We start from the raw sequence: 22787 nt of genomic DNA, 5'->3' as shown, positions 1-22787 counted from the left end.
AACTACCGTGCCATGGCATACGGCTTCCGAAATTTTACTTGCAATGAATATGCGTTGCTCAAGACACAATCTTGAGAAATTTTACTAAGTGTTTGATTTCATTTTTTGGTCGTGATCACATTTTGGTGACTTGTGCACATCAGCGTCTCTTTTCTGTCGCAATTCAATCCATAAACGGAATGTACGGCATGATAACCGATCCCGCTGTAAGGCAAGCAGTTTGTATTAGTCCATTTTCCTTGTCATATAGTGTTTTTAGACAGGGAATACTTACTTCATATGCACTGACCTTGGCGTCTGGATGATTTTGCCGATATAGTTACTTAAAAATTATACCATAATGATAACAATATTTTGGGGGAGGGAACTGAGCATTTTTGGGAGTAAGCTTCTACCCGTCAAATACCCTAGATAGAACCCTGATAAATAATCACTTTCTGCTGCAACTAATGTTGTGTGCAACACTTACCACTTAATTGGCTGTCTAGTCCTTGTCAGACTGAATATTCATTTTTATTTTAAAACTTGCGAGCCAGTAACCATAGTTCCAGTAATGTAATGCTCGCTGGGAGATTATGTAATCCTAACGCAAGTTCAAGGCTTAGAGTCCGATCGCACTAGCGAATTCTTAATTTGCTTTGCACTTGATGATGGTCAACCGCAAAGCTTGGACGAGTGAGCCAACGCTCGAGAATCTTATAAATTTTGTCAAATTCTGTCAGGATCATTCGATCAAACAATTGGTTTTGCTATTATTTTGTTTCAAAAATTGGAAGTTCGTGCCAGTTATATTTGTAGTCTAGTGTGCGACCCGGCCCTTATTATGATTTGTTGACCGGTCGACCTTGAAATGATGAGATGATTACCGGAGTATTTCATGCACATGCAAAGAGAATGTGATGATTACTAGACAAAAATATTAATGACATTCAGTAACTCGTCTAGAAAGCAATCAGATAAACGTGAAGTGAGTTGGTTTGCATTTCTTAATTCTTTTGTTACCACCCGGAGGTTGTATATTGATGATCACATGGAAGACAACTGTTGGCATCCATAATTTGTATACCCAAATTAAACATATCTGCTAACCTATGTTGTTGATGAAGTGATGCCACGAAACCCAACGCGGTTGTTGCAAATATGAAGAATGAAAGTATGCCCATAACAAGAGGACCCAATCGTATGACAAATATAAGATTGATCAATTGCAATCTCTTAATCGATGCTGTGATACTTATACAAATAAGCCCTAACCACTGCTTCATATAACACAAGCAAAAGAACTGAAAATACGACTGGTTTATATACTTCCGAATTCATGGTGATTGGACTACCCTGAGCTCAATAGGGAATTAACACGTTCCAAAAAAACACTTACTGGAAAAAACTGGATTGAATTCGCCGGTGTTTGCATGTTCTCTGGTCTGAGACTATTTCAAAAGTGTAACATGACACAACAAAGAGTCCTTTAGAAGTCTGAAAAAGGGTGGAATTGTTACAGATCAAAGGAGGAAAATTCTCCGGAAATTGTCGAAAACAGAAAACGCTCAAAGGAAAAACATCACAAGAGGGAAACAAGTTAGAAGAGACAGGATCTAAGGTCTCGAAGTACCTGTCCACCAAACGAGTCACTGTGACTCATGATCAACAAGATCACGTCAGAGGAAGTCAAACAGAGAGGGAAGTCGATCCTACTCATTGCAAGATGCATCATGTTGTAAAGACACTGTTTTAGTCGCACTTTGTTACAGACTTTGTTAGGGAGAAAGCAAGAGCACTCGCTTCCCAACATGGAAAATGTGGCCTAAGTTAGACTCCCAGACTTGGTGTCACATCTCTGGCGAGTTTGTTGGTTCTCTCTACTCTGCCCCGAGTCGTTTTTTTCCCCTCTCTTCAAAAACCAAACTCCGACTTGATATGATTTGGTATGATTTGATTTGTACAGTGTCCCCAATTAGTGCAATAGCGCTAAATACAGTTTACATTTAAATAAAGTTCATTATTATTATTAAACATGAAATCAGAAACTTCAGCTCATTTATACTTCAAAATCTAAGAGAATTGTCTCATATCTGTAGCAGCGATAGTGCCTCGTATATTCTCCATAATCATTATTCCGTGTCGGCTACAAATGTATCGCTAGATGAAACGTTATCTTGTTACACATTTAACCCCGAAAAATCGGCCGGTCAAAATCAACTGCCTTGGGTAAGAAATCTGCGCGACTCATACGCCGAGAATGCGCTGATCTCATTTGCTTTCCAATATCCTAGATTTTCAATTATCAGTTGACTACTGGTGTATTCCCGAAAGATTGGAATTGCGCAAAAGTTGCTTCAAACGATAAGAACAACTACCGTGCCATGGCATACGGCGCCCGAAATTTTACTTGCAATGAACATGCGTTGCTCAAGACACAATCTTGAGAAATTTTACTCAAGTGTTTGATTTCATTTTTTGGTCGTGATCACATTTTGGTGACTTGTGTACATCAGCGTCTCTTTTCTGTCGCAATTCAATTCATAAACGGAATGTACAGCATGATTACCGAGCCCGCTGTAAGGCAAGCAGTTTGTATTAGTCCATTTTCCTTGTCATATAGTGTTTTTAGACAGGGAATACTTACTTCATATGCACTGACCTTGGCGTCTGGATGATTTTGCCGATATAGTTACTTAAAAATTATACCATAATGATAACAATATTTTGGTGGAGGGAACTGAGCATTTTTGTGAGTAAGCTTCTACCCGTCAAATACCCTAGATAGAACCCTGATAATTAATCACTTTCTGCTACAACTAATGTTGTGTGCAACACTTACCACTTAATTGGCTGTCTAGTCCTTGTCAGACTGAATATTCATTTTTATTTTAAAAATTGCGGGCCAGTAACCATTCTTCCAGTAATGTAATGCTCGCTGGGAAATTATGTAATCCTAACGCAAGTTCAAGGCTTACAGTCCGATCGCACTAGCGAATTCTTAATTTGCTTTGCACTTGATGATGGTCAACCGCAAAGCTTGGACGAGTGAACTAACGCTCGAGAATCTTATAAATTTTGTCAAATTCTCTCAGGATCATTCGATCAAACAATTGGTTTTGCTATTATTTTGTTTCGAAAATTGGAAGTTCGTGCCAGTTATATTTGTAGTCTAGTGTGCGACCCGGCCCTTATTATGATTTGTTGACCGGTCGACCTCGAAATGATGAGATGATTACCGGAGTATTTCATGCACATGCAAAGAGAATGTGATGATTACTAGACAAAAATATTAATGTCATTCAGTAACTCGTGTAGAAAGCAATCAGATAAACGTGAAGTGAGTTGGTTTGCATTTCTTAATTCTTTTGTTACCACCCGGAGGTTGTATATTGATGATCACATGGAAGACAACTGTTGGCATCCATAATTTGTATACCCAAATTAAACATATCTGCTAACCTATGTTGTTGATGAAGTGATGCCACGAAACCCAACGCGGTTGTTGCAAATATGAAGAATGAAAGTATACCTATAACAAGAGGACCCAATCGTATGACAAATATAAGATTGACCAATTGCAATCTCTTAATCGATGCTGTGATACTTATACAAATAAGCCCTTACCACTGCTTCATATAACACAAGCAAAAGAACTGAAAATACGACTGGTTTATATACTTCCGAATTCATGGTGATTGGACTACCCTGAGCTCAATAGGGAATTAACACGTTCCAAAAAAACACTTACTGGAAAAAACTGGATTGAATTCGCCGGTGTTTGCATGTTCTCTGATCTGAGGCTATTCCAAAAGTGTAACATGACACAACAAAGAGTCCTTTAAAAGTCTGAAAAAGGGTGGAATTGTTACAGATCAAAGGAGGAAAATTCTCCGGAAATTGTCGAAAACAGAAAACGCTCAAAGGAAAAACATCACAAGAGGGAAACAAGTTAGAAGAGACAGGATCTAAGGTCTCGAAGTACCTGTCCACCATACGAGTCACTGTGACTCATGGTCAACAAGATCACGTCAGAGGAAGTCAAACAGAGAGGGAAGTCGATCCTACTCATTGCAAGATGCATCATGTTGTAAAGACACTGTTTTAGTCGCACTTTGTTACAGACTTTGTTAGGGAGAAAGCAAGAGCACTCGCTTCCAAACATGGAAAATGTGGCATGGGTTAGACTCCCAGACTTGGTGTCACATCTCTGGCGAGTTTGTTGGTTCTCTCTACTCTGCCCCGAGTCGTTTTTTTCCCCTCTCTTCAAAAACCAAACTCCGACTTGATATGATTTGGTATGATTTGATTTGTACAGTGTCCCCAATTAGTGCAATAGCGCTAAATACAGTTTACATTTAAATAAAGTTCATTATTATTATTAAACATGAAATCAGAAACTTCAGCTCATTTATACTTGAAAATCTAAGATAATTGTTTCATATCTCTTGCAGCGAGAGATGCCTCATATATTCTCCATAGTCATTATTTCGTGTCGGCTACAAATGTATCGCTAGATGAAACGTTATCTTGTTACACATTTAACCCCGAAAAATCGGCTGGTCAAAATCAACTGCCTTGGGTAAGAAATCTGCGCGACTCATACGCCGAGAATGCGCTGATCTCATTTGCATTCCAATATCCTAGATTTTCAATTATAAGTTGACAACTGGTGTATTCCCGAAAGATTGGAATTGCGCAAAAGTTGCTTCAAACGATAAGAACAACTACCGTGCCATGGCATACGGCGCCCGAAATTTTACTTGCAATGAATATGCGTTGCTCAAGACACAATCTTGAAAAATTTTACTCAAGTGTTTGATTTCATTTTTTGGTCGTGATCACATTTTGGTGACTTGTGTACATCAGCGTCTCTTTTCTGTCGCAATTCAATTCATAAACGGAATGTACGGCATGATAACCGAGCCCGCTGTAAGGCAAGCAGTTTGTAATAGTCCATTTTCCTTGTCATATAGTGTTTTAGACAGGGAGTACTTACTTCATATGCACTGACCTTGGCGTCTGGATGATTTTGCCGATATAGTTACTTAAAAATTATACCATAATGATAACAATATTTTGGTGGAGGGAACTGAGCATTTTTGTGAGTAAGCTTCTACCCGTCAAATACCTTAGATAGAACCCTGATAATTAATCATTTTCTGCTGCAACTAATGTTGTATGCGGTTGCAGACTCCCAGACTTGGTGTCACATCTCTGGCGAGTTTGTTGGTTCTCTCTACTCTGCCCCGAGTCGTTTTTTTCCCCTCTCTTCGAAAACCAAACTGCGACTCGATATGATTTGGTGTGATTTCATTTGTACAGTGTCCCCAATTAGTGCAATAGCGCTAAATACAGTTTACATTTAAATAAAGTTCATTATTATTATTAAACATGAAATCAGGAACTTCAGCTCATTTATACTTCAAAATCTAAGAGAATTGCTTCATATCTGTAGCAGCGATAGATGCCTCATATATTCTCCATAATTATCATTCCGTGTCGGCTACAAATAGATCGCTAGATGAAACGTTATCTTGTTACACATTTAATCCCGAAAAATCGGCCGGTCAAAATCAACTGCATTGGGTAACAAATCTGCGCGACTCATACGCCGAGAATGCGCTGATCTCATTTGCTTTCCAATATCCTAGATTTTCAATTATCAGTTGACTACTGGTGTATTCCCGAAAGATTGGAATTGCGCAAAAGTTGCTTCAAACGATAAGAACAACTACCGTGCCATGGCATACGGCTTCCGAAATTTTACTTGCAATGAATATGCGTTGCTCAAGACACAATCTTGAGAAATTTTACTCAAGTGTTTGATTTCATTTTTTGGTCGTGATCACATTTTGGTGACTTGTGTACATCAGCGTCTCTTTTCTGTCGCAATTCAATTCATAAACGGAATGTACGGCATGATAACCGAGCCCGCTGTAAGGCAAGCAGTTTGTATTAGTCCATTTTCCTTGTCATATAGTGTTTTTACACAGGGAATACTACTTCATATGCACTGACCTTGGCGTCTGGATGATTTTGCCGATATAGTTACTTAAAAATTATACCATAATGATAACAATATTTTGGGGGAGGGAACTGAGCATTTTTGGGAGTAAGCTTCTACCCGCCAAATACCCTAGATAGAACCCTGATAATTAATCACTTTCTGCTGCAACTAATGTTGTGTGCAACACTTACCACTTAATTGGCTGTCTAGTCCTTGTCAGACTGAATATAAATTTTTATTTTAAAACTTGCGAGCCAGTAACCATAGTTCCAGTAATGTAATGCTCGCTGGGAGATTATGTAATCCTAACGCAAGTTCAAGGCTTACAGTCCGATCGCACTAGCGAATTCTTAATTTGCTTTGCACTTGATGATGGTCAACCGCAAAGCTTGGACGAGTGAACCAACGCTCGAGAATCTTATAAATTTTGTCAAATTCTGTCAGGATCATTCGATCAAACAATTGGTTTTGCTATTATTTTGTTTCGAAAATTGGAAGTTCGTGCCAGTTATATTTGTAGTCTAGTGTGCGACCCGGCCCTTATTATGATTTGTTGACCAGTCGACCTCGAAATGATGAGATGATTACCGGAGTATTTCATGCACATGCAATGAGAATGTGATGATTACTAGACAAAAATATTAATGTCATTCAGTAACTCGTGTAGAAAGCAATCAGGTAAACGTGAAGTGAGTTGGTTTGCATTTCTTAATTCTTTTGTTACCACCCGGAGGTTGTATATTGATGATCACATGGAAGACAACTGTTGGCATCCATAATTTGTATACCCAAATTAAACATATCTGCTAACCTATGTTGTTGATGAAGTGATGCCACGAAACCCAACGCGGTTGTTGCAAATATGAAGAATGAAAGTATGCCTATAACAAGAGGACCCAATCGTATGACAAATATAAGATTGACCAATTGCAATCTCTTAATCGATGCTGTGATACTTATACAAATAAGCCCTTACCACTGCTTCACATAACACAAGCAAAAGAACTGAAAATACGACTGGTTTATATACTTCCGAATTCATGGTGATTGGACTACCCTGAGCTCAATAGGGAATTAACACGTTCCAAAAAAACACTTACTGGAAAAAACTGGATTGAATTCGCCGGTGTTTGCATGTTCTCTGGTCTGAGGCTATTCCAAAAGTGTAACATGACATAAAAAGAGTCCTTTAAAAGTCTGAAAAAGGGTGGAATTGTTACAGATCAAAGGAGGAAAATTCTCCGGAAATTGTCGAAAACAGAAAACGCTCAAAGGAAAAACATCACAAGAGGGAAACAAGTTAGAAGAGACAGGATCTAAGAACTCGAAGTACCTGTCCACCAAACGAGTCACTGTGACTCATGATCAACAAGATCACGTCAGAGGAAGTCAAACAGAGAGGGAAGTCGATCCTACTCATTGCAAGATGCATCATGTTGTAAAGACACTGTTTTAGTCGCACTTTGTTACAGACTTTGTTAGGGAGAAAGCAAGAGCACTCGCTTCCCAACATGGAAAATGTGGCCTGGGTTAGACTCCCAGACTTGGTGTCACATCTCTGGCGAGTTTGTTGGTTCTCTCTACTCTGCCCCGAGTCGTTTTTTTCCCCTCTCTTCAAAAACCAAACTCCGACTTGATATGATTTGGTATGATTTGATTTGTACAGTGTCCCCAATTAGTGCAATAGCGCTAAATACAGTTTACATTTAAATAAAGTTCATTATTATTGTTAAACATGAAATCAGGAACTTCAGCTCATTTATACTTGAAAATCTAAGAGAATTGTTTCATATCTGTAGCAGCGATAGATGCCTCATATATTCTCCATAATCATTATTTCGTGTCGGCTACAAATGTATCGCTAGATGAAACGTTATCTTGTTACACATTTAACCCCGAAAAATCGGCCGGTCAAAATCAACTGCATTGGGTAAGAAATCTGCGCGACTCATACGCCGAGAATGCGCTGATCTCATTTGCATTCCAATATCCTAGATTTTCAATTATCAGTTGACAACTGGTGTATTCCCGAAAGATTGGAATTGCACAAAAGTTGCTTCAAACGATAAAAACAACTACCGTGCCATGGCATACGGCACCCGAAATTTTACTTGCAATGAATATGCGTTGCTCAAGACACAATCTTGAGAAATTTTACTCAAGTGTTTGATTTCATTTTTTGGTCGTGATCACATTTTGGTGACTTGTGTACATCAGCGTCTCTTTTCTGTCGCAATTCAATTCATAAACGGAATGTACAGCATTATAACCGATCCCGCTGTAAGGCAAGCAGTTTGTATTAGTCTATTTTCCTTGTCATATAGTGTTTTAGACAGGGAGTACTTACTTCATATGCACTGACCTTGGCGTCTGGATGATTTTGCCGATATAGTTACTTAAAAATTATACCATAATTTTACCAATATTTTGGGGGAGGGAACTGAGCATTTTTGGGAGTAAGCTTCTACCCGTCAAATACCCTAGATAGAACCTTGATAATTAATCACTTTCTGCTGCAACTAATGTTGTGTGCAACACTTACCACTTAATTGGCTGTCTAGTCCTTGTCAGACTGAATATTCATTTTTATTTTAAAACTTGCGAGCCAGTAACCATAGTTCCAGTAATGTAATGCTCGCTGGGAGATTATGTAATCCTAACGCAAGTTCAAGGCTTAGAGTCCGATCGCACTAGCGAATTCTTAATTTTCTTTGCACTTGATGATGGTCAACCGCAAAGCTTGGACGAGTAAACCAACGCTCGAGAATCTTATAAATTTTGTCAAATTCTGTCAGGATCATTCGATCAAACAATTGGTTTTGCTATTATTTTGTTTCGAAAATTGGAAGTTCGTGCCAGTTATATTTGTAGTCTAGTGTGCGACCCGGCCCTTATTATGATTTGTTGACCGGTCGACCTCGAAATGATGAGATGATTACCGGAGTATTTCATGCACATGCAAAGAGAATGTGATGATTACTAGACAGAAAATATTAATGTCATTTAGTAACTCGTGTAGAAAGCAATCAGATAAACGTGAAGTGAGTTGGTTTGCATTTCTTAATTCTTTTGTTACCACCCGGAGGTTGTATATTGATGATCACATCGAAGACAACTGTTGGCATCGATAATTTGTATACCAAATTAAACATATCTGCTAACCTATGTTGTTGATGAAGTGATGCCACGAAACCCAACGCGGTTGTTGCAAATATGAAGAATGAAAGTATGCCTATAACAAGAGGACCCAATCGTATGACAAATATAAGATTGACCAATTGCAATCTCTTAATCGATGCTGTGATACTTATACAAATAAGCCCTTACCACTGCTTCATATAACCGTACCTTCCGTGTTTTTCTCTTCCGTTTCCAATTTACCAAGTAGGGAACGAGTCTGCGTTTTTTTCAGTCTCTGCTTTATGAAATTGTGACATAATAGAGCAGGACGCTCACTTTTGAAAGTTTGCCGGCTGAGCTGTCAAATAAATTTCACAATCAATAGTTTTCGTGGTTTACGCTCAGTCACGCCTACTTGCAAATGACAAAAAGGCCACTTGATCGTAGCCTCAACAATTCCTGAGGTGTTTTTCTTTATTTTTTAGTCAACTAAATTCTAAGATAATCCTGTCTAATATATATATTATATGGGGCTTGGTTTATACGTATAACAACAAATCGTCAACTGTTTCTAAGTCAGGTTCATCTCAGTAAATCCGTTGGATATATCAAAATTTGACCGCGCTCCTAAGGGGCTTTTCAGGGCCAATGAAAAAACAAAATATGGCAAATATCACGATAGAACCCCAACTGGTTTGTGGCAGACCATTGGACTCTTTGCCCGCGTAGCCGAGACTTTGAACCGGCACCTGGTGGAACAACGTCAGTTGGACTTGAACCTGGGAACTCTGAATGAAACTCCGACACCCTAACCGTTCGACCAGGTTGTCTAGAAGTCTAAATGCATTCTCTTGGCGTTATTTGAGGTAGCATTACATGTATACTGTTAATGCGTTCGTGATTTTTTGCCCAAACTGAACAAAACGGTTTGACTTGTAGCGTGTTGCATGTGATCATAAACATATAGAGTTTGTTTACTCACGTGATCAGTGACCTTGTTTTTACACCGAAACAAAAGAAAACGTTTGCATGATAATAGAGCTCAATTCCCGGACGATTAGTTGAGTACACCAACATGGCCTCCGTTCATTTGCTTAGGAACACGAACATGGCCGTCGGACCGTGACGTGAAAACACTCTATACCAGAGGCCTACATCAATTATTTTAGTTGGTTTTTTCGTGACCCCATACTTGGCAGCCAGGACTCCATCTAGGGTATTTGAGGGGTAAAAGCTTCCGAGTCCCCACCCTCCCCCCCCCAAAAAAATGCTCAGCATCCCTCTAAAAATATTGGTATCATTCAAGAGATTATAGATTGTTAATCTCTTGTATCATTACAGTATGTAAGGAACTATATTGGAAAAATCATCCAGATGCCACGAAAGGTCAGTATACATGAATTCGAAGTAAGTGTTTCCTGTCTAAGGACACTATATGACAAGGAAAATGGAGTGTTAGAAACTGCTTGCCTTACAGCAGGCTCGATTATCGCGCTGTACAGTCTGTTTATGAGTTGAATCGACTAGCGATAGAATGGACACATTTGTAACCAGAAAACCACGGATTAAGGAGACGCTGATGCACACATCTTATGAGAATGTGATCGTGACTAAAAAATGAAATAATATACCACTGTAACATTTCTCAAAATTGTGTCTTAAAATGCAGCAGATTTCCCATTGCCCATAGTCATTTCAAAAAATTTCTGGGGGTTGCGGGGAGGGGGGGGGGGGGGGAAGACATCTCCCCGGACCCTCTTAGGAAGTCTGTGGCCTTCGGCCACTCGGGACTTTTTCCACAAACAATAAATTCTAGATAGAACCCCGCTTGCGTTTAACTTTTTCTTTCAAATATCAGAAGTCATCTTCAAAAAAACACCATGTTTCATTGCTCCCCTCTCCAAAAGAAACTGAGAAAATTTGTGCTACCCGTCTTCGTCGATTCTCAATAACTAACATAATTCAGAAGTTCTCTACAACCTTGGATCAAACTATTATGCAAGAAGATCGAATTTTAACGTTTTTCTGCGTTCACTCAATAAATACAATTGGTTCAGTCACAGCTCTCATGCCTGTCAAAATACTGCACTATGTGAGTAATATATAAAGGCATAAAAGGGGTAAAAAAAATTATTCTGGGGTGCAACACATCTTTAAGTGCATTTTGTGAAGATCGCATGCACGTCTACTTTACTAGGTATTTCCGTTTTGAAAGTGACCTACGTGATATTATTATCTTCAATAACGAGAATAATCATGACTCCTTTTTGCACCGGTGTTTTGTGTCTTTTCTACATCTCCTTCTGTGTGGGAAACCGATACATGCTCATTTAACCCAGTTTTATCGTTTATATAAGCGAAGCCAATACAGAGTGTGTAATGGCAACCCACTTGGGAAGTTTAAAAATGTTTATACTTTCAAGTACAGACAGAAGGACAATTCGAAGCTTGAACCATTATTTGTTTGGAGAACCGAGTCACTAGAAGGTTTCAAATAAGAAAATAAATAGAATTTAAGCTTTTTAGAGTACACGCAGAGGTGACTCAGTGTTCCATCTACTGTGGTTTTTAGTCAGTGACTACATCCCGGTTGTGACTGATTCTATGAGGAAAAATAACCAAATCTTGCTTGAGATGTGCGCGGGCCAAAACTGAGAAGTCTATGGGCAAAGGAAACTCAACATTTGCCACGATTAGGCCAGACAAGCATAAATACTAGATCTGCATCTTACAGCTTCTGCAAAATTCCTGGTACGACATTGCGATATACTTTACAATTATTTTACAATCGCATTCTTGCATAGACAGTGGTCATATGATGAAATTTTCTCCAATGTGAATGTCTTTCCGGTAATCAATTTTGTTCCCGGAGAGAAACAAAAACATAGTGAAAGTGAAAACCCTTACTCTTGAACAAGTACCATTACAGTAGCAGTATACTGTATACGGTCGTTGTCTAAAATTCGTCGCGGTTTCTATTCAGTTCCGTTCAGCTCAGTTCGGTTGATTTAGCCACAATACATTACGCAAAAACAATAATGGATAATTTTATCATGTAGATGTAACAAAGCTAAAGAAGTAGAGTGATTTTTCCTAAAACCATACTGATTATTGGCCAATAACTTACGCTTATCAAGATAATTTATCTAACGAATATAAGCAATCTTTTCTAAGATTTTGGAAAAATATGGTAGAACAGATACAGGCCTATAATTAGAAAATAATCTTTTATCATCTGATTTAACTTGAAGAGAGGAACAACACGAGCCAATTTCATTTGGTCAGGAACAACACCAGAGTTAAATGGATAGATTGATAACATATGTCAGAGGTTCAGAAATATAATAAATAGACTCTTTCACATACCACATTGGAACCTTGTCATGACCGGCTGCTGTATTTATACAAAGGGAATTAGCAATTTCAACAATTTTGAGAGGCAGACTCAAAGAAAAAGGAGGAAAAGAAACGTTCAGGAAGGAAAGAGCGATAAGATTTAACTGAAGTTGGTATCTTTCTAGCAAGGGAGGGCCCCAGTTAGTAAAGAAATTACAAAACTGGTTTGCAATTGAGCACGGATCAGAAATATCTCGGATTGTACAACAATTTGAACCTTTTTATAGACCAAGTAGATAACCAGGGTTTTTTAAGTGCATATTTAGATGTTTTTATCTTTGTTATAGGAAAACAAGAGTTAAAAATCTCAGAATACTTATTGATAAAACAGGAATAGGCTGTATTTACATTGGTATTGTTGTAGATATTTGACCAGTCAGTTGACCGCAGAAGTTCATGAAATTTCGTGATGTTTGCTGTATCAGTTTTTATCGCGAAAGCTAACGAAGGACTTTATACCATGATTATTTATGCCTTGTTCATAATGCACCAGTCAATGTAAAACCATTCTATGAAACAGTGTGTTTGTCACTTCAAATTTTGAAATACATTTTTAAACTGCATTTACTAACACTTACCCTCTTCTGCTAGCATGTAGAATTTAATATTTCTCTTAAATGTTAACAGGAGACTATAAAGACACCACAAACATTTTATACCATTTGAAAAGCATTGTATGCGGTGACGTGTGTTACTTGACAAATAAAGTTCAAACCTTTTACATTAGCCTGTGTCTTCCACTCAACAAGAGCGGGGAATATGAGCGGGGTCGTTAGCTTCAATTAGAGGAAAAACCTGACCTGGGGTGCAGGGCATTTTGCAACTGTAGAAGTAAGCGCTTGTCAAATGCCCCGCTATGTACCGGCCGGGGGGGTGCGGGGGTTTACATTGACTGGTGCATAATGAATCGCAGAATTAGGCAAATGATCAGAAATATCCCTAAAAATAGTCCACTAGCTATGTCGTTATGAAAAGAATTTGTAAATATATTATCAATAAGAGAAGCAGAATGAGAGGTTATTCGCGTCGGTCGTAAGATTAAAGGAACAAACAAATTGGCATAAGTAACCTCTAGAAATTCACTTATCAGACTATGTGAATGGTAATTCATGAGATTCAATTTAAAACCACCCAACAAGTAGGACAACTTGTTTTCTTTTCCAATTTTGGCCAAAAGATAATTGAAATTTTCAACAAAGTTATTAACGTTAGAGTCTGGCGGTCTACAGATGACACCAATAACTATGTTTTTGGATAAAGGCCGGCGGATTTCAATGAACAAAGACTCAGTGGAAGGTGATGATGTGTCAGTGATAGCCAAATCTGGACGAAGTTTAAATTCTAGATCATTGTCAACATAGATTCCGACACCTCCACCAATTTAATTGGGACGGGGGTTGTGAATAAACTCATACCCATCAATGCCAAAAGAATACCCTGAATCTTTAAGCCAGGTCTCAGTTACTCCCATTATAGAAAATTTACTATCAATATTCGCAAGAAAACGAGTAAAATTATCATAATTACAGGGTAGACTACGTATTTTTTGATGAAGTAATGAGAGGAGCGCGTTTTATCAAATAACTCATTAAATTGGTTTGCCGTAAAGTAATCACAACTAACCGTATTAAAATTAAAATTAGAGTCGGGATCCAAGTCACTTGAGAGCGCTAGATTTCTATTTACTGGAATAAGTGGATTAAATTTAAAGCTAAACAATCGATCACTATTAAAGTTCACGGTACCATTAGCAAGTTCATAAATAGCAACACTAAATTTATCATCATCAAGATGACAGAAAAGTAAACTATCAGTAGAAATACCTGAAGATAAAACCGACAAATAACCAACTTATCTGGTAACATCAACAACAGTTAGTTTGCTTTTCCTCGGGATGACGCTTCTCAGAAGGCAGCAAATTCATCTAAACTTGAGAGGGAGCGAGCAGATGAAGAAGAACTATCATCTTTATTAAGGAAGACTTTGCCTTGCTTGGTCCAAACAAACTTGAAATGATTATCTCTCTTAAACGCCTTCACATCTTTCAATAGCCCACTTGTTCTCTGGGTAAGACTCTCGTTTAAATAAATACGATTCTCGGTCGGAAAAACCCAAATCTAGGGTTGACTTGCCCTGCAGTTGTCTTTTCAAGCTAAGGATATGATCACGGGTATTGCGTCGTGTGAACTTGACAATAATCGCATGTCCCGACGAATATACTGTTTTACGTTTTCCATCTCACTGTCACAGGCTACAACCATGGATTCGAGCATTGAAACTCGTTCACATAATCGCTTGTTCTTCGTTGATAGAGAGTCGAGTGATTCTCTCATCTCTTTCGTAGATTTGGCAAATTCATCATACTTTGAACTCAGAAAATTCAGACACAGCATTTTGAAGAACTTGGTGAATAGATCAGTGAGAAATTCACTTTGCTGCTTTAAGCAGCGGTCCAAAACATCTTCGAAGGACGCCATATTTCCATCTTCACTTTGTGCATGGTTGTTCATTATGTCATCTTGTTCTTGGTTTGTACCCGGGTTAACATTTGTCTCCTTTTCGCTTCGTTTAGGTGGCATTGTTACCAATCAGTAAAATAATTTAACTTATCGAAATAAGTTAGGATAATAAAGACCATACAGAAGTAAACGGAGCACAGAGCACAGAAATGTACGTCCACACTCCACTCTTAAATATATTGAGCAAATTATGGGAGTTAGATTTACCAAGGAAGCCCTATTCAAGCGCAGTTTGACCTTCCTATGCCTTATTTACCTCTGAAACTAAAGTTGAATATTGTGAGAACAAGGCATATTTTCACTGCCAAGTGGATGTCTTAAAATGCAATCAGTGTATTTACGATGTAGTACTCCAAGGAGTCCATTTCTTAAAAAGACCTTCAAATGCACTTCTTTCTCCAATTTTCGGGGATTTCATTATCCTTCCCTCTAGGCCTTCAAATCAAAGAACTTGTTTACAATGTGACACTGTCCCTTTTTCTATGCATTCTATAGGACACGTGTATTAGAATAAATAGTTCGTGGTTCATAAGTTACAGCTGAAGTTACCTTTAATGTCCCGAAGGATTTCGACGAGCTCGAAGACTGGCTAAGCAGGTTACGAGTTGCATCATCCATTGTACAACCTGACCAACAGCATATTAAAGCTGCATTAAACTTATCTTCCTTATTTGATAACCACCTCGACCTAAATGAGGGAAAATAATGACCTTTCAAAGACACCAGACGCCTAGTAACTTGGGTGCTGTAAATTGCTAGTTGTCAGTACCATGGATCTGCAAGAGATCCTGAAACCTTCTGGTTAACTTACTATACCCAGTGGATACCTTATGTTGCAGTGATATTCCGAGCAGAATACTATTCAGGTACTGTATAATAACTTAAATGTTATGTGATGAAGAACAGTTAATTCAGCTCTGGGTTACAGGCAGATTGGTTCAAATATAGTCAATCAAATCAACATACGTTAAAAGGCCTTTTTCAGGTGAAAAAAGAAAAACAAGGAACATTGAGATAAATTTGCAGGAGCAGATGGAAACAAGGACAACAGAGAAATCAGATCATGGTTTTCATCAAGATGGATAGAGCTTAACCAATGAAAGGTTAGAGAAAGCAAGGACACCAAAGGAACCAGAGTTGCTTTATGTGAGGAGTGAAGCTTAGCTTGTGATTACTTTTATATATGGATTTCGTGAAATTTCCAGTGTACGATTCAATAAACAAAAAATAGTTCTAAGCGTACTGTATTGATAGCCTTAACGATTCACCAGAGGATGTATGCATTGACTAGGTTAACAAGCCAAGGAAGTTTCTTGTATTTTTATTCATTTCAGTCATGCCAGATGAGTGCTCTGATCCGGCGGTAACTGAAGTGCTCTTGATTTCGGTTGGCCCATACAAGTAACATTCTACCACACTATATGAGTGGCCAAATGGTAGCCTTCTTGCGTACAGTCTTTAATTTGAATTTGTTTAGACATGGCCACAAACTGATTTACATTTTTCCTAAGCTTTTAACTGATTTTAACTTGTAAGACAGTCCATACAGAAAGTTTATAATTATAAGCGGAAAGATACTCAAACTTAAGATTGCTTTGATGTGGTCGCTGTCTCAATCAAGTTTAGTGACCACATCCCAATTGTAATTCTCTGAAGAAGGAAAATGTTAGGCTTCCGGTTTCACCTCCCAAAGTTCCAAAGGAAATAAAGATAACTGTTACTTAATGCTTTCGGATATAGAAACTGCACAGCAAAACCTTTTGTGTTGTTAATACTGACATTGCTAACAGAGGAGTTTGTACTATAGCTTCTGAGTTCTTGAAAGATGGCATCTTTGCCATAAAAATAATTACTTCATCTTCATTAACGGAACTTGCTACGAAAAGTGAAATAAGACCTCGGTGATCTTATTATGGTTGATTTATATACCGTATAGTTTCGCCACTGAACTCTAACCGCAGCTTATCAGTGACGAAGTACCACTGATTAGCCCAATATTGGACCTCAATTTGGAAATCGCTTTTGATCATGCTAGGGGCAGAAACAACTCGATGAATCAGCGAGCCTACTCGCTACGTCTGCTACGAGCAAACTTTAAATAAACGTTCTAAAATGTTACATAAATGAACAGATTATGACGGCTTGCATGAAGCTGCTCGGTGCATTCAGTATCACTTAATTGTCTAACATCTTCTTCTGGATATGCAGCGGATTTTGAGGAGATAATCGGACGATTCGATTACACTAAAACAGAAACACACCATTGCCACCGTTGGCCATAAAAGTGCTTCAGTTTGTTCCCGCTTAAGGGAAGCCAAATTTTGCGAGTATAAGCCCGGCTCAACAACCAAATGCTTAAGCTGAACCTTGCAAAGAATCTTGAGAAAATCCATTAATTTACTCCAGTCTCCATCTCGCCAATGTTATGACACTAAGTTCATTCGAACTTCAGATAGGTTATTAATTCCGAGGAAAGTTAAAGCAATTTTGCCCATGCACTACGTCATTGTACAAAACCATGCGGAGGGATAATATTCTGCACGTCTTGCAAGGCAGCGTAATGTCTCATTTTCAAAGAATGGCTTGCAGGGGATTTTGTGGAGTCTTTAGAATGTGTTAGCACCTAAAAATGGTTTGCCAACCTGTATCACTGATTGTCAAAAAGTTCTTCCATGATCTCGGAAAAGAAGTGATACAGTGTATACCCAAAACTTACCTAAGAGAGTGCTTTATAAGCTCCCAAGTCTACCCCCATAACCTGCAAACTTGAAATGTGTCCAAGCTTGTTGTGGTCAGCGTGTGACTTTGTTCAACATACACTTAATCACAGATCTTGACAGTTCGACTAAATTTACGGCCAATAACGAGGCGAACTAATGTCAGTAGACAAAGTTTGCCAAGACGTTTCGATGCTAGTCAAACAACCGATTTAAAGGAATTCGGTCTTCATCTTTTAAGACTGAGTAAATTGATTTTCTTAATTTTTGCTCTCTGCATAGTAAATACAGTGAATATTAGCACTGCTCAACGATCAGTTTTTCGCATGAATGGCTGTTTTCTGTGTAGCTTTATCCACGAAATACAAAATATGTCTGAGCAAACGCGTTTAAATGGAGAAATTGAAATGCAACAAAAGAGCTAGAAATATATCGACTGTTTCCATCGCTGCATCTTTCTGTGAAATGCAAACTTTTCCAGCTAAAGCCTTATGTGGAATATCATACAATTCTCTTACGCAACATCACTGTTTAGTAATTAAATTTAACATAATCTTTTCATTTTATTTGTTTTCTTGCCTTACTTGTCTTCAGACCTATTTTCTGTCCTTATTTATAGGATTCTATGTTGTGCAGTTTCCTTTTTCAAGCACTGAGTTGCTTGAACATTATTAGTGTTGTTTTTTATTCGGTCAATTCTTCTTGGAAGTTAATAGGAACCACCTTTTGAAAAAAGCATTATAGTTGGGAGAACAAGCTTTTGAATAGCAGATTCCGGTTTTTTTCCTCTACTTTTCCGTTTTATGTAGCCTGGGAAAAAAGCGAGAAGAAAAAATACGAAAATATGGAAAAACTGCTTACCTTGGTCTCTCCTCACTGATATGCTTGTATCTTGCAAAGCTCTCAGTCTGCGATTTCTTTGAACTGGTCTTTCTCTATTGCCTCGCGGAGAAAAACTGCATTGATCTGATGGTGGAAAAAATGCTTTTGGTCAAGGAAAAATAAACCAGTGGTTTGAAATAGTAACATTTGTGCGGAACTCAGAAATCTCTATTAGCCGGATATGACGCGCCGGAAGGAACATCATTCCATCATTGGAGCGAGGTTGAGGCATTGTAAGTAAACGGGAAGCGGCAAATAATGCCAGCAATTTGTTGCCTTTTGCTAGACTGATTGGGTCTCTGAGGTCTCCTAAATGGTAAACCCAATGGCTTCACGTATGATGCTTTAGAAAGGAAGAGAAATGAACTAACTAATGAGACTGAAACACTTTACTGACGCTTATACTAAATAGTTTAGCGATCATTAAGACGGTCGAGGGAGTACACTGCGGATTGCTTAAGAAAAAGCAATTAAAATGTGGAAAAATACCATCCTCCTCGAGGAGAAGACTATCTCTTTATTCACATGCCTTCCCACCATTGAATGGCTCAAGTTTTTACCAGCAAAATAGTGATCTGTTCCGCCCTCCTCTCTTCTATGGTTTTTAGGGCGGACACCCTAGTGTATTTCCAAAAGAAAATCACATACGTGAGATAAATATTTATACAGGAGACAAGGCATAGCTTGTATGCAGTTAGTACAGGTAATGAGAATGGAATATCTTCGAAAATAATCGGCAGCGGGACTTCCTTTGTTCTTGCTAACTAACCAGAAAGTATCTTACTTGTTTTCTTATATATTCAAACTTCATACGACATTTCACAGTCAGATAAAACGACGCCTAAAGCAAGAATCATATGAGTAGCGTGTGTGTGTGTACATTGGAGTGACAGTCGGTTTGGCTTAGTAAAAGTTATTTCGAAGGTTTACGTGGCAATGGGATTCAGTTTTCGTACGGTATACAATAAGACCAAACTGAATAAGCCACAATTGCGACTGAGTCACCAAAATAAAATAAACCGCTTAACCTTCTCATTTGGCGCGGTTCTCGATTTTTAAATGAAGAAGAAGACAGTGAAATTCCTTTTTTTTTTTCATTATGGAAGGCAGATTGATACCGTCCTTTATCAAGTTCTTATTGAGATTCCCACTTTAGGTTCAGTTAACTGAATCATGCTACTGATCAAAAACATGATACCGGAGAAGATATAAAAATTCTTCCCGTGCATCGTTGAATCGCTGTGCGGACCGGGGCTATAACCATGGAAACTTAGCGTCAAAACGATGTACCAAAATAAATAATGCCTAGTTTTTGTAACATGAATTCCATTAAAAACTAAAGAAGAGAGCCATTTGTCCGAGCAGTACTTGCCTTTTATAATCCGAACTCGTTAAACTAAGAAAAATGAAGAAAGTCATTGAAGTGTCTCTAACGCGCGTGGGCCACAGCCTCAATTTCTCAGTTTTGGCGAAGCGGAGCTAATTTTACAAATAAGAACAATATCCTGAAAGCAAATTTTGATATCGAAACACATCATTGAAATGGCAGGCCCTATTGTGCTGCATTGCATATGTCAGTCGTCTTAAATAAAAGTATCCTTGTAGCACTATCTGCATTCTTGGAAAGCCGTCTTAAAATTTATACCAAATACGGAAAACCAATGAAAAATCATGCACTTTACATGTCGCTAAACGATATGTGGCGACGTACCTGTTATCATTAAAACCGTTACGAGACCCATTGTATAGGAAATTCTTACAATCATTCATACAAAATACGAAACTAGTTGTCATGAAAAAAGTGGGTTGTTTATTATAGCCTGTTAATTGTAAGGGCATGATCAATGGCCGATGATCGACCTAGGATGATTTCAAATTATATCCAACCCTTTCATGAACATTGATCCCGCGACACCACGGCCACGAACCTCTCCCAGGGTATTCAGAAAATACGAATTTCCGTAAATATGTTCTGGCAACCATGGGGGAACCGTGTAATAAATTTTCTAGTCTTAAGAGGATAAGGTAAAAACAAGCCCGTCAGTCCTTTTATGCCAGAGAAATCGAAATTTTAGTGGAAGAGCCATTGTAATATACATACAATTGTGACTGGAACCCAGGCCCCAGTTGTTCAAAAGGTGTATGACGCTATTCACCGGATAAATCACCACTATCCATTGGATAGCGCAATTGGTTTCGCTATTATTTATCCACTCGACAGTGATTTATCCCAGCGGCGGACAGCGCTATCCATCGTTTGAACAACTGGGGCCAGGTTTCGAAATTCGCTTTAATTGCTGCAAATCGTCGAGACAACGTTTTTTTGACGACTGCGTGGAATCCATTAGGGGCATTTACTAATGCAAATTAAACATCTTCGTATTAATTTTTTCTTCTCAGTCTTAGTTTCCTTTTCAAATTAGAATCGTTTCACAATGTGTTTTTCGAACTGAGATAAATCATAGCCACGAAAAGCATTTAAGATAAGGTGATCCGGCTTTAATCGCAGTCCGATTTAATGGTGATTGCTCGCCGTATCTGTTTCTGTCAAAAAGGAAATTTCCGTGTACGCTCGGTTCTAATCATTGTTGTTTGTTGACTTCAAAATTTGAGACTTTTCCCTGGTCAAGCTGTCTCTTCGGAGGCACCCAAGTCCATAGAACAACAATGAAACCCTTCCCCATTTCGCTGTCCTAACTGTGTCATCACAATAAAACGAGGAACTTAAACGAGAGGCTTTGCACACATTCAGTAATCACCACTTAGCAAGGACGTTTGGGTGTATTTTCAGTGTGTGGGTGGGAGGGGAAGAGAAGGGAAACAAGCAAGCGTATAAAAGGGACGGCCAGTTCAGGGAGCACGTGGTGACACTCACATACTCCGGTCCTTGTAGAAAATCTTGAAATCTAAAAAGCCATACACGATGAGAAATGCTATTTTGGACAGCCATAAAAGTTTTTAAAAAAATTTTACACTTGATTTCACCAGCACAATCTAGCCATATTAAATCAAATCATTTATTTCAATGTGTTAGTCATATATATTTCCATATGAATTAGGCTCCACTTAATTCAGTTCAACAAAGGTCAGTTGCTCTGTCCATTCGTTAAGGTGGCTGTAACCAAGAATTCAAGTTTTTTATCAATTTTTGGGTTGAATATGATTTGACACAATTACGTTTCTTTAAAACGTTTCACCCGAAGTGATCAGCTATTGATGGGAGAAGATTTAGCACGGGATAATTCTCTCATTTTTAGTTTGTATTCAATAGCCTCGCTAACGGAACGGTGTTGAATTTTCCGCTCAGTTGAAATGAATCCTTTTCTCGAACCCTCATCTTGTCTCCGAGCAGGAAATTTGCTTACTAAAATCTCGCCTTCACTCTTGCTTCTATGCCTGACAACTTGCTTCTCCGCCAAATCCGAATGATGAACAAGTTTATTACTTCCTGATTCCGTTAAGCTTTTTGGATTTTCAAAACGTGAAATTTGCCAAGAACCAGTAGACAGTGTACTTGTCAAGTTTCGTGGTCTTCTTCCGTGTCCTTCGTTGTACCCTTGGATCATCCTTGAACCTCTAAGTCTTTCTACTAATACGTCGGTCCCACTGCATCGACGGTCTGCATCGCTGGTACTTTTGCTTGGGTTGTGGTTAATTGGAGGGAGAAAGCCTGATTGTAAAACCTTTCTTGTCAAGCTGTTAAAAGAGGCCATATTGTCCAGGGAGAGATTTCCCAAAGCATATTCCAATTGTTCTTCCCTTCGTTTCTTTCGTTGTTTCAAAGAGAGTTCATCTAGCTCTCGAAGTTTTTTCTGCAGTCGTCTCTCTTCAAATTCGTTTTTCTTTGTAGTGTCATCCGCTATTTCGCTCGTCAGGGAACGTTTTTGGTCTCCAGAGAACATTTTGAGTCGAACGATATATATATTTTTTACTTCGCAATCAAGTAAACGTGACTTGTTTGATTCAGCTGGCAACGGACCGTAGTTGATTATCGTGCCGGTTTAACGCTCCGCCTATCGGGCATAATTGTAAATATTGATTATTGATGTTTCATGGCACAATGCGCCTGTGAGAGGGAGTCATAGTAGTTCAGCCATAGTTTATTTACCCACGAGGTGCTTAGGAATCGTAACTCGTTGAAACACTCTGGTGCAACCATGATCT

General features: G+C 38.5%; 2 protein-coding genes across 6 annotated transcripts in view; both read right to left on the bottom strand.

The window, feature by feature from the left end:
- Positions 1 to 18724, bottom strand: part of LOC138018746 (RNA-binding protein 38-like) — a 37005-nt gene extending 18281 nt beyond the window's left edge. The window contains exons 1-2 of one of the 5 annotated variants that reach the window (XM_068865432.1): positions 17741 to 17810; positions 15574 to 15712 (exon numbers count right to left, since the gene is read on the bottom strand). In XM_068865432.1, coding sequence (XP_068721533.1) covers positions 15574 to 15642 — 69 coding nt within the window. In that variant the 5' untranslated portion in view covers positions 15643 to 15712; positions 17741 to 17810. Of the gene's footprint in view, positions 1 to 9337; positions 9465 to 15573; positions 15713 to 17740; positions 17812 to 18602 lie in introns of those variants that run through there. The other 4 variants (XM_068865433.1, XR_011126061.1, XR_011126060.1 and 1 more) reach the window with 4 other exon arrangements.
- Positions 18725 to 21622: 2898 nt separating this feature from the next.
- The window catches only part of LOC138019479 (uncharacterized), a 1227-nt gene continuing 62 nt past the window's right edge, over positions 21623 to 22787 (bottom strand). Inside the window, exon 1 of the mRNA XM_068866282.1 lies at positions 21623 to 22787. This exon is cut by the window's right edge and continues 62 nt beyond it. Within this exon, the coding sequence (XP_068722383.1) occupies positions 21830 to 22525 (696 nt within the window). The 5' untranslated portion in view covers positions 22526 to 22787 and the 3' untranslated portion in view covers positions 21623 to 21829.

Source organism: Montipora capricornis, chromosome 10 (genome assembly GCF_036669925.1).
Source record: "Montipora capricornis isolate CH-2021 chromosome 10, ASM3666992v2, whole genome shotgun sequence".
Taxonomy (NCBI): Eukaryota; Metazoa; Cnidaria; class Anthozoa; order Scleractinia; family Acroporidae; genus Montipora; species Montipora capricornis.
This window is presented reverse-complemented; position numbering and strand designations above follow the sequence as displayed.